The 13,363-nt window shown below is 31.3% G+C and overlaps 1 protein-coding gene across 1 annotated transcript in view; it reads left to right on the top strand.

Annotated features, from left to right (window-relative positions):
* LOC125841817 (probable methyltransferase PMT14) overlaps positions 1–5,191 on the top strand; it is an 8,108-nt gene extending 2,917 nt beyond the window's left edge. Inside the window, exons 3-7 of the mRNA XM_049520997.1 lie at positions 168–378; positions 1,997–2,279; positions 3,672–4,058; positions 4,388–4,465; positions 4,618–5,191. Coding sequence (XP_049376954.1) covers positions 168–378; positions 1,997–2,279; positions 3,672–4,058; positions 4,388–4,465; positions 4,618–4,858 — 1,200 coding nt within the window. The 3' untranslated portion in view covers positions 4,859–5,191. The remainder of the gene's footprint in view (positions 1–167; positions 379–1,996; positions 2,280–3,671; positions 4,059–4,387; positions 4,466–4,617) is intronic.
* Positions 5,192–13,363: the final 8,172 nt, after the last annotated feature.

The raw sequence follows: 13,363 nt of genomic DNA, 5'->3' as shown, positions 1-13,363 counted from the left end.
CCCGCCCCACACACACACCCTTTTTTTTTCCTTCTTATTTTAATTAAATACATTCTACAGGAAAAAGGCAGTAGTGCTTGTAATTTTCCATTAAGTATCATGCGTTTGCATAGTGGTCTGTTTTCTTGGATTCTGACAACTTGTTGCATTCACATCATGTTGATAAGGTTGCTAGCTGGGGTGCTTACTTGCTGAAGAGAAATATTCTGGCAATGTCATTTGCACCTAAGGACAATCATGAAGCACAAGTGCAATTTGCTTTGGAGCGAGGTGTACCTGCTGTTATTGGAGTTCTTGGTTCCATAAGCCTTCCATACCCATCAAGATCATTTGACATGTCTCATTGTTCTCGGTGTCTGATTCCCTGGGCATCAAAAGGTATATCCACAAGCTATAAATTAACAATCTTACCGAATTTTCTGATGTTGGCCATTTTTCGATCTTGTTATCTATTCTATTAGACGGATTTAAGATCTATAGAACCTTTTGGAAACAGTACACTTCAGGAAAAAAGAAAACAATGGCAACAGTATAGGTGCTGATGACTCTGGAAGTATGTTTGACTCCATAATGGGCATTTCTACTCTGATATTGAATATATTATGTCACCTTTAATAGGGACTGCAATTCTTTTCCAACTTAGATAAAATATTATCCAGTCACCGGTGAACATTTGGATATCCTTTTTTTTTAATTACATATTTGAGCTAGTGGCATATCTTTTGACTTACATCATTTTTCTACTTTCCAAAACCTGTTGACTATTTGATTTTATGAGTTATATTTGAAGGTAGAGTTCTTCATCCATGTGGCATCTTTGTGGTATTTGGTTGCTGCTCTGAGTAAGCTTGAGTAGAATAGAATGTTAACTGTCAACCTTGAGATGGAAACAGGCTGAGGGAATTACTAAAGAATTTCATTAAGATTCTGATATCCGGGGAGGGAGAAGGAGGGAGGAAGAAATGAACTATGCGTTGATAGCCATAGGGAAGATAAGCCTTTGTCTACTAACTCTATAGTGTCATCATCTTGGTGTATATTAATGGAACTGCTTATTTATTCAAAGGAAATGCCTTAGCCTGCTAAGTTTTTATAAAGAGAGGTTTCATCAAAAATAAAAGAGGTTTTTATAAAGAGATGTTTTGATGTTGCTGCAATGTTTTGGACGGTATTGGTTGGTGTAATATATTTCATTCTTTGCAGAAATGATGTCAAATCCGTTGGTCCGTATTAATAAATTTGTGGTTTGTATATGCTACAGATAAAGTGCGGAAATGTTATATAACTTCAACCTGCTTTGGTACATAATTGTAAAGGGGGAATTAACCATTTAAGAGGATCGCTGTTGATAAATACTGTACAAGAATCCTTCGGGGTGGCCCAGTGGTTTGGGCTTGGGACTTTCATGTTGGAGGTCTCAAGTTCGAAACCCCTTGCCAGCGAAAGGAAGGGGTTGGCCTTTTGGGTCGAGCTCGTCGCACCGGGCTTGCCTAGTGCGGGTTACCTCTCCTATGTGGTTTGCGAGCTATTGCATAGGAGCGGGCGTTTTACGCTGCGGGTTTCCCTTGTCATCAAAAAAAAAAAATATTGTACAAGATTTAGTGATAGATAAGACCTTTCTAAAACTTTCGCACTTTCTTAAATGTTTTTCGTGTTGTACTTGCCCTTTGTATTGTTCTTTAAGTGCCATCCGGAGCCTATAGCATACCGAGTACTGGAGATCAATTCGCAAGGAAAAAATTTGACAGAGATTTTGGTTGAGCCTATAGCATAATAGAATTCCATTAAAACAGTAAATTCCTATGTGTAAGAGGAAAGATCCTTTTGAAATCATGTACAATAAATAAAATTAGATGCTGTAAATTAGTTCTTCTCAAGAATAATTGTAAGTAGTGAGACTTTTAGTTTATTCTAAGAAAATTAAAATTGTCAGCGATGACTTTTGACTTTAAATGGTGAATTTTCTAGCTTGCTGATAATTGTCTTGTATGTACAGAGGGCATGTACATGATGGAAGTTGATCGAGTTCTGAGACCTGGTGGATACTGGATTCTGTCTGGTCCTCCACTCAATTGGAAGACCTATCACAGAGTCTGGAACAGGACCAAGGAGAATTGTAGAGCCGAGCAAAGAAGGATTGAAGAGTATGCTGAGCTTCTTTGCTGGGAGAAGAAATACGAAAAAGGTGATGTAGCTATATGGAGGAAAAACATAAATGGAAAATCATGCAGAAGAACATCCGCCAACATATGTCAAACAAAGGATGCTGATAATGTCTGGTGAGTTACTAGCGCCTACTTGTCAAATTACTTTTATTTATACTCCAGAGACCATCTTCACTGTGTTTTGTTGTGAAAGGTACAAGATAATTTGTTGCTTCTGAGTCCAAACTGTTAATGTCTCTAGTTTTATTGTGGTTTCCTCACAAGAGGTGCAACTCATGCAATGTATAAGTGTTATCAAAAGCAAAAAGCGCAAAAAAGCTCTAAGGTCTGTTGGGCGTGAGCTTTATTGGAAAAAGGCACAAAGGGAGAAAAAATACAAATATATATTTATGCCAAGACTAATAATTATAAGCATGAATGACAAATATATGAACAAAGAAGTTGATTTATTTTTTTACGATAAAGTGAAATATCAATTGCTGAGGGATTAGTCTTCAGAAGAGGCTCATTGGCAAGGAAAAGTATGCCTTAGAACCTTGATGAGGACTGTAGCGCACATTAAGCGAGGTGAATTGTTCAACACATTTTGAGCCTCGCTTCAGGGCTCAAGCGCGCCTTTGCAACACTGATTATTTAGGTATTAACTCAAGCACGTTTTCAGGGACCATGCTTCACATATACAGTAGGTTGATATAGAGAAATAGTTGGTTTCTGTAGCAACTGTGCAAACCCCTTTTATCCTTCTAGCTTTGTAGATTTTACAAGACCTGTTTGAAAGTCAGTATATTGATGTCTGTTGAGGTAGTGCATAAAAGTAGCCTGTTGATAAACGACCAGCCAGTATAAGAGGTCTTACGATTTTTAATTTGTCTTTCACCAANTTGAAAGTCAGTATATTGATGTCTGTTGAGGTACTGCCCTTTTATCCTTCTAGCTTTGTAGATTTTACAAGACCTGTTTGAAAGTCAGTATATTGATGTCTGTTGAGGTACTGCATAAAAGTAGCCTGTTGATAAACAACCTGCCAGTATAAGAGGTCTTACGATTTTTAATTTGTCTTTCACCAAGCGAATAATCACTTTATCACTATGCTATATATATGTTTTCAAGGGTAAGTGCCTCCCTATGAACTTTGATGTGACTTTCTGCTTTGACAAAATTCAGGTAATAGTATTCAACCAACAACATTAATAAAGATGTACAATTATTGGTGGGTCTTTTCCTTTCACTTGTTAACTTAAGTGTTAAATCAGAGTTAATTAGAGCATAAGATGGAATGCAGGTTGCAAAAAAAGAAAAAGGTGAGAGCCACTCACGAGTTATGACAAGTGTTGGAGAAAATATTTCAAGCTTATCTGTGACTTGGTTTTTCCTGTGTTTCATGACTATAACATTACCTTGGGTCCTTTGGGTCATCACCATAAATATTGAATGCTAGATTGTTATCCAATTATCCGAGTATTAATTTGTGTTAATCTTTCCACTTTGTATAAATTGGTGATTCAGGTATAAGAAGATGGATGCATGCATAACCCCCTACCCCGATGTCAAGAATTCTGATGAAGTAGCTGGAGGAGAATTGAAGAAGTTTCCTGCTAGGCTTTTTGCAGTTCCCCCACGTATAGCCAATGAAATGGTTCCTGGGGTAACAGTTGAGTCTTATCAAGAGGATAATAAGCTTTGGAAGAAACACGTCACTTCTTACAAGAGGAGCATTAGCCTACTTGGCACCACTAGATATCACAACATAATGGACATGAATGCCGGACTTGGAGGATTTGCAGCAGCACTAGACTCTCCTAAACTGTGGGTGATGAATGTTGTGCCAACTATTGCTGAAAACACTCTTGGTGTCGTATATGAGAGGGGCTTAATTGGCATATACCATGACTGGTATGTATCGCTAATGGTTTCTTATCAACTATATTTTTTTTCAAATTGTAAAGCATTTTGCTAGTTTACTTAGTTGGGGATTTCAGCGGGCCTATCCACCTACCCTTGTTTCCAAGAATTCCAGAACTTTCTTCCCTTTATTTACTGAACAGCTATAGCATCTAATGAGAAGATTCAAATGAAACATCCAAGAGCTACTGTTATTTGCATGTTTGAGGAAAATTTAAGGTTTCATATTGGAGATATTATGCATGTTTTGGCAGTTGTCATTCTTCTGTTATTGTTTTCCACGGGTAATAGTCGAGATCTTGAATTTTTTCTCCATTCAGGTGTGAAGGCTTCTCTACATACCCGAGAACGTATGACCTTCTTCATGCTAATCGCTTGTTCACTCTGTACCAGGACAAGTAAGTGCTCTTAAACTCTTTAAAGAATTGGATCTTTGCTCTCATTTTATATATTGAGGGATCTATAGCTATATCTATTAGTCGGATATATTGCACAGAAAAGATTAAAAAAAAGTGATACTGATACTTAAAGCTATATGATTGTGGATTAGGTGTGAATTTGAAGATATTCTCCTAGAAATGGACCGTGTTCTGCGTCCTGAAGGTGCAGTCATTCTTCGAGATGGAGTTGAAGTCTTGAACAAGGTTAGGAAAATCGCCGCGGGCCTGAGATGGGACACTAAATTATTAGATCATGAAGATGGACCCTTGGTGCCTGAGAAAATCTTTGTTGCTGTCAAACAATATGTTGTTGAAGGTGATGAAGACCAAAGCACGCCAAACGACAATTGATTTGTGCCAATATTTGAGTATATAGAGAAACCTGAGAATTCTGAAGTGGGAAGGTAAGATTTCCAGGCAGAGATATGAAGGTTTTTTTCCTCAAATATGGCATACAACAGATAGTGCAAGTTCTCATGTAGAGCAATTTTAGTTATTTTTTCCTTTGATGTGTGATTTTTGGAGACCTTTTTTCTCCAAATAATGAAGCAAAGCAAGAGTTCATTAGAGTGATATGTATGTTTGGGAGCAAATTTAATAGTTGTTTCCACTAGCTACAAAGTTGAATTTTGAACATTTGTAATCCCTAATTTTTTTTTATCTTGGTAATTTAATTTATTTAAACTTTTCTTCTCCTTCGATTTCTGCTGCTTTCCATTGATTCTTGTGTTTTGACTATCGTATTATTTTGTTTTACTGCTCAGTATGTTTTGTTATGTTTTCACTTTTGTTACTTCTTTTTGGACTGTTTTTTCTTAAGTCGAGGTCTATTGGAAACAGTCTCTGACTCTTAGGTAGGAGTAAGGTAAGGTGTGCTTATACTTTACTTTCCCCCGATGCTATTTTGTAGGACTACATTGGTTATATTGTTATTGTGCTTGATTTCCAACTAAAAAAGTAGTAGTCTTTTCCAAAGAATTGATTCGTTCTATTATCCAATTCCAGATGCTTACTAAAAAAAGTAGTTCCAACTTTTGTCACCCTTTAGTCTACTAAATTTGGGACCAACCTCGTCGTGGTGATTAGAGAATACGTTTGACTATTCAATTCTAACATGACACGTTTTCTCTTAGTCGTATATTCAATTCTAACATGACACATTTTCTCTTAGTTGTATATTCAATTCTAACATGCCACGTTTTCTCTTAGTCGTATANTTCTCTTAGTCGTATATTCAATTCTAACATGACACATTTTCTCTTAGTCGTATATTCAATTCTAACATGACACATTTTCTCTTAGTCGTATATTCAATTCTAACATGACACATTTTCTCTTAGTCGTATAATTAGCGGATTTTCCACTTGAAGAACAAGACTATTCTTATATGTTTATGTACCTGAGTTTAGTCTACTAAAAGATGGACCAACCTTATTGTAGTGATTAGAAAACTCATGTCATCGTTCACTTATGACACATGTTTCTCTTGGTCAGTTTAGTCTACTAAAAGATGGACCAGCCTCGTTGTAGTGATTAGAAAACACATGCCATCGTTCACTTATGACACATGTTTCTCCTAGTCAAAAGATTAGCTGAATTAATTGACTAGAGAGCGAAAATATTCTTATATGTTATCTACTATGTAAAAGTTTATATCCTTTGAACTAGATTTTAAGGAAAAATATGAATTGACATGTAGGATTAGAGAAACACATTTACAATATTAAATTTTCATAGCATAAAAGTGGTTTTGCATTGTAAAATTAATTAAATAGGCATCGCAAAAGAAATGTAGAAAGAAGAGTTAGAATTTGAAAATATTAAGATTTTTGAAATACTAAAAGAAGGTGTTAATATACAATTTGCTATGGAGCGTAATTATGTAAACTATAGTCATAACTTACAAATATGATTTTTATGTTCGCTATACGTGAAAGTTGCTTGGGAAAATTGTATGAAACAACAAACTATTAATTCAAATTAAATGTTATACTCATAGTTTATTTTAATTGTAATTCGCAGCAAACATCCCTTTTTTTGCCATCTGATTCGATATACAATTAGCTATTTTCGGTATACAATTAGCCATTCTATACATTTCAGTATAAAATGCGCTTTTGTTTGTATAAAGCGAGATAAAAGTGTATATACAAATACAAATACATATATTTTCGTCCTATACACTTATAATTATACAAATACATATCTTATTATACAAATTACAATGTATGAATGAATTTATACAAAACTGAATAATTTGTATAAAATAGGATGTTTGTAGCGAATTATACAAATCAAAAGCTCCATAGCGAACATAAAATTTGCTATGGAGCGCAATTATGCAAACTATAGCTATAACATACAAATATGTTTTTAATATTTTCTATATGTGAATGTTGCTCTTAAAATATTCTAAAGCATAGAATTAGTAAATTATATATATTTATGTTTTTTTATAAATAAATATTTGCGATTATATATTATTACAAACTTTTAAATATATAAAAATTTATTCATTGGTCCAATAAATCAATAATAGTACTAATTAGCTATTATTTGATAAAATCCTCCCAAATGGTTTGGGCATTCTCTTCATGTCGAATATGAGTTTTTTTTTATATATAAAATTTAAAATTATGAGTTTTTTTTTAATTATATAAAATATAAACTTATGCAGATTTTATAAACAAACGTTGATTTGAAATCAAGCTCTCAAATATTATGGCCAAATGCCTACTAAAACTTTTGAGTTTGAACTCTAGAAATACAAAACGTTTTGGTTGGGATGCTCTACTACCTTAGTGGCCTACTCGAGCAACAATAACAACAATATATCCAATGAAATTTCCTAATATAGGGCCTGGGAATAATGATCTATTCAAGCAAAGTTAAATTAGTCGAGTCAATAAATTTCAAATGCTGAGCAATAAAATAATAGAACAACTGGTGAGTTTCTTTTTGTGGGAAAATTTGAGTAAAATAAAGCAGTACAACAATAATCACAACTCAAAACTATGTGCTGTTCTATGTTAATGTCACTGTACTTTTGTACCTACCTACCCAACCAACAAATAAAAGATGTAACAGAAATCAATAAATAATCAATTAAAACTATGATTCATCACTATCTTTTTTCTTACCTAAGTATTATTTTGTACATTATGCTAAGATTTAATGTTGGCCAAAAAAGGTTTCATCTTTTCTACTCTAAGTGGTAGACAACCATACAATTTTCTCCATCTAATTATTCCCATATTAGGACATTTGCCTATTTTTTCAATTATGCTATCATTTGAAAAAAGAAAACTTCAATTTCACTAGCTAATAAACCATATAATAAGATGCACAATGAAATTCATGAACTTAGAATGGAACTTTTATTTTGGTAAAGATTTGATCTGAATCTTAATTCAGATTTAAGTTAATTTAGTGAGAATGGTTGTTTTTAGCTCTCAGATTAAAATACTGTTCTTTATTTTTCAGTAACTGAACAACAAGTGACTTAAAATTAAAAAACCATTAGCGCCCAAGCTAACCATCTCGCCTGTCGGAATGAAACCGATTAATGGATGTCCCAGAAATAAGGCCTTCAACTCTATGTTATAGCCTTCATGCCCTCGATCCGACGGTCCTCATTCTCCCACTTGGCAAGCTGCTACTTCGAACAACAAAGTCAAGGATGCTTCCAGTTGTATCCTCAATATATAACCTGGAGATTCTTTCGATCTGCACTTTTGAAGGTGGGAGTGCTTGGTCACTGGAGGTCCTTTTCCTCAACCAATTTGATTGTGTTAGCCCCGGAATCAATGTTTACTATTAGTGACTTTAAGGTTTATCCCCTACATTAAGAGGGGAAAAAACAAGATACGTAAAGTGTACACAAAACTTAAATAAACTCAAATATATATACATATAATAAAGGCAAACATAAATAAGGTGATATGGCACCTCTCTATGACCTCTATTTGTATTTATCTTTTTTCTCTTTTTTTGGACATTTTTTCTTATTTTAATTAATTAATGTATTGTCAAAGTAAATTACAACAAAAACTCTTTACATTCTTTTTTTTATTTGTTTGCCTCACTTCTAATCATAAAATGATAATAGTTTTTTATATTTAAGTATTTTTTCTTTATTATTTAATTTATTCACAAGGAGTTATTAGTCATGACTTACACATCTTTAATTTTTACTTTTAATATTATTCATAATTCTCATAATTTTTATGTCCATAACTTCCAAACTTAAATTTGTAAGTTTATGATGTCTTATGGTATTCCTCTATTTTGCCTATAAATTCATATTTAGTTTCATAAAGATTCACATTCAAGATTATCCTGTCTCTTCTTCATCATATTTGTTAGTGAATTAACTAACATGTAACAAAAAAAAGAAGTACAAGAAGGTAAGATATATTTCATTCTCAAATTTTTATTTTTATTTTTATGTACTTGGACATACTTTCTTAATATTTTATTTATGTATGTATTATCATTTACCAAACAAGTATGATAAAAAAAAAAAACCTTTATAATAATGAACACTGTGTTGTCAGTATGCAATTGTTCTTTCTAATAGTCAGTTTTCGGAATATAATGTAGTTTGATTATAATATTTGTTAGATTTCAAGAGATGATTATTATTTAGTATTGTTAGTACTATTGGAAAAATAATATACATATATATTACATATAGTTTAAATTTTTTTCTTTTGATATAATTATTTTTACTTGGTATATATATTTTATATATTCATATAATTTTTTTATTCAATTGGTAGCATATGATGAAGAGTTTGACATATGAAGCAAAATATGGTGGCGGATCTACTTGCAAGGAAAATGGTACAAGGAAAAAAATGAAGCATAATTAGATATTATTTTTTATTTTGACTTGTATTAGTAACTTAACTACTTTTAATAGAATTTTTTAAATTTTGGTTTGTATAAATAATTTAGCTACATTTGTTGTCAATGCATGCGAATCATTTGGTCATTTACTATTCTACTTTTTTTTTTGTTATGAAGCACAATTAATATAATTATCTCATTTTATGATGATTAGGAGATTCATTTTTATTATACTTGCAAAAAATTAATTGAAAAATAAATTATGAATTTCATAATACCATTTTTTTACGTATGTAACAATCTATTTTCATCGCTATTCTTCGTTGTTTGATATGTATTTATAATTTTTATGCGGTCATCATCAATTATTATATTTTTTGTTTTTTCACCCCTTGCAAATAAAATCAATGGGTAATTATTTATGCATTTGATGTCTAATAGAATTGTACATTTGAATGATTTATAATTCATGTCTCTTCATCTTGTTTGTAACTTCTAATCTTAAATATTATTCATAACTTTTGTATGTATCATTTTTCATAATTCTTATAAATATTTAATTAGTTTTTTAAAAATTATAATAAATAAATGTAATAATAAAAACACAATAAAAAAATCAATTTTTTTTTGACGAAATTAGAATTTGTATAGAAAATTAGTATTCCTACAAAAGATAGAGTAAATTAAAACATATAAAATGTTTTCAAACGTAATACAATATATTTTGTTATTTCAAAATATTACCTTTTATTTCATTTACTTTACCATGACGAATATTTTGTTCCACTATATACATACGATTGTTTGCACTTAAAAAGATGTAAAAAGAAATTATATTTTATATGTTTAAAAAAAGACGAAAAACGTATAATATCACAGTTGAATTATCTTATCTATCCGACACTAACCTAAATATAAATATTATGTATTATAATCTTGTAAATATTTCATATAGCCGCGTGAAGCACATACCATTTCAATAATTCTATATAATGCAACAAATCCTCATTTATGTTTGGGGTACCTTATAATTAAATAGATTATAAATGATTGAAGAGAATTATATTATTCTTTTTCCATGTTTGTATGAATTGATTTGATATTCTATATATATGTTATATCATTTTCACAACCCAAATAGCTAGGAAAAGAAGAAGTAGAAAAATTCCTTTAATAGTTAAAAAACTATAATTGTAGCCAAACAGAGAAACACCATCATGTGTTATCCTAGGCAATAATGTGGAAATTTGTTTTTTTTTCTAAAAAAAAAAACCTCTGCCCTNCCCCCCCCCCCCCCCCCCCCCCAAAAAAAAAAAAAAAAAACCCCTCCCCAAAACACACACTTTTTCTTTTGTATGCATTATTAAGTGAAGACACCAATACGAGTAAAAATGTGTCCTTTCATGACTCATCTCACATGTTACTAATACTGTCGATATTTCACTCTTTTGACCCTTACTCAAAATACCATAACAATCTTGGTCAGAGGTATTCGTGGTTCGATTTGAATTGATTTTATTAAATAAAAATTTAACTAATTAAATTGATTTTTGATTTTAATCGGTTAATTAAATTTGATCAGTTTTTTTGGTTCCAATACAAAATCAAAGTTTATACTTTTTCTATTTTAATTTCTATAACATAGTTTTTAGTCAGTCTAAAAAAGACATATTTTCTTATTTATCAATATTTTATTCATGTTGAGTCTCACTTATTTGACAAAAAGTTCACTAAGTTTTAATCTACTATTTAAGAATTCATTTATTTTAAGGATAGTTTTGAAGTTGGTTTGACTAGGAGAATGGATTGAGTGATCGTATTGTAAATTATTACGACAATCTGTTCAAGACACAACAAGGTCCATTTAGTGTAATTACTGAAATTGTTGATAGGAAAGTTTCAGATGAAATTAACGAGGATTTGAAGGTTGAAGAGATCAAACATGTATGTTGTTTTTAGCATGCACCTGGACCGAATGGATTAAAAATCTAGTCTTCTTTCAACATTTTTGGAGTACTATAGGAGATGATGTTTCTAAGGCCATTATGGAATGTTTGAATAATAATTCACCTGCGCCAGGAAGTAACAATACTAATATTGTGTTAATCCCAAAAAAGAAACAACTTGAATGGGTTATGCAACACTTAAAATGGACATGAGTAAAGCTTATGATAGCATTGAATGAGGGTTTAATTTCTTCGAGCAATGATGATAATTATGGGATTTTGTTTGGAGTGGGTGAATAAAGTTATGCAGATGGTAACGACAGTTACTTATAAATTTAGTCATGGTGGCAAGCAGTTTGAAAACTTATGAGATGAATATGTTCTTACTTTCCAGTAATAAATGTGGATATATGTCTTGGCAGAAAGTTTGTGTGCGCAAGGAGGATGATGGACTGAGCTTTCGAGTTTTTGGACGGCAGAGGCACCAATGTCCCAAAAATATGACGAAGGGTATTTGCATACCATTTACGATAATTTGGGGGTATATTTGTCCTTTTTCACATTAAAAAAAATTATATCTAGTCAAACTATATCACATAAATTAAGAAAAAAAGGGAACAACCCTAAATAGGGTCCATTAATCATTTTTTGTCATATATTTTATATATAAATAATCATTGTCAATATCTTAAAATTTCACCTATAAAAATTTAAAATTTTATATTTTTAATTACAAAAACTAAAAGGTAACTATTTATGAATTTTACCCTCCTGGGTAATGAATACGACTGAACAACACCGAACCAAACCAATAAACCCTACACAAATTGCTCTTTTCTATTTGTTGGTAATCTTGGATCCTACAAGTATTTAATTTACAAACGTACACCGACAATATAGGAATCTTTTATGTAGTGGTGGAGTCAGAATTTCGATATGAAAAAATAAAATTGCATAGAAGGCAAAGAGTGTCAAAGAGGTGTTGATTTACACCCCTCAAATATATATGGCTCCGCCACTGAGTGTAATTTAACTATAATTATATCAAGTTAGGGAGTAATTAATCAGACACAAAAAAAAATAAATTCAAATGAACTAAATAAATAACATAAAATAAATTAAAATGAAAGAAGTATATATACAGTATCATGACTACATAGAACAATTGAATTTGCACTTAATATCTTATTTATATCAAATCAATAAATGTGAGATATTATACATGTTCGATAAGTTTGCGCATAGTACAGTGTATATTATATCGGTTAGTTGTTGATAAGATATTTGAAATGTTTTTGATGAAAGTGATGGACCAAATATAAAGTTCTATAAAAATGGAAACAAAGATTTAAATCTTTTAAATAGTGGGGCTTCCACTACTGAATCCTCACAATAGAGAAATTAATATCAGTTTGAAAATAACATTTGGTGTGTTTTTGGAAGATGGATAAAATTGTGTTTTTTTAAAAAGGAATAAAAAAATAACATTTTGAAATGTGTAGCGATAACTCGAGCATATATATTCCTTATACTAATGGACATACACGTTTATCATCTCCCTTTCTTTCTTAATCCTCTCAATACATGTTTGCATGCCCCAAATTTTAAAACTAAATCTTGATAATATTAGAAGTATACAAAGAGGTAAATTTTATTTTTTTTAATTATTATTCTAATGTATCTTGATTTTACGTCTCATTCATGCATTTGAGATAGAGTTCACATTTCTCTAAACTTTGATTTTATAAACTTTTTCAAATTACGCCAAGCTTATATCCGCACTAAACTTCATATTACAACAATGATTTGATTTTCAATGTCTATTGGGTTTTTGCAACTGTTTGTGAATTGGGGGATTTGTAAATTAATATATGAATATAAATGTGAGATGTATCTCGGTAGTTTATTTGAAATTAATAGATACATGTATCTCGGTCATTTTATTGAAATTGATGAATGATTATAAAGTAAAAAATTTGTATCCGCACTAAACTTCACATCACTGACACACATGATGCTACTGTAGGAACTCGAAACTTTCAGATACAAAGGAAGGAAA

Source organism: Solanum stenotomum, chromosome 10 (assembly GCF_019186545.1).
Source record: "Solanum stenotomum isolate F172 chromosome 10, ASM1918654v1, whole genome shotgun sequence".
Lineage (NCBI taxonomy): Eukaryota > Viridiplantae > Streptophyta > Magnoliopsida > Solanales > Solanaceae > Solanum > Solanum stenotomum.
Note: the sequence above shows the minus strand (reverse complement) of the source record. Positions and strands in the feature narration are given on the sequence as shown.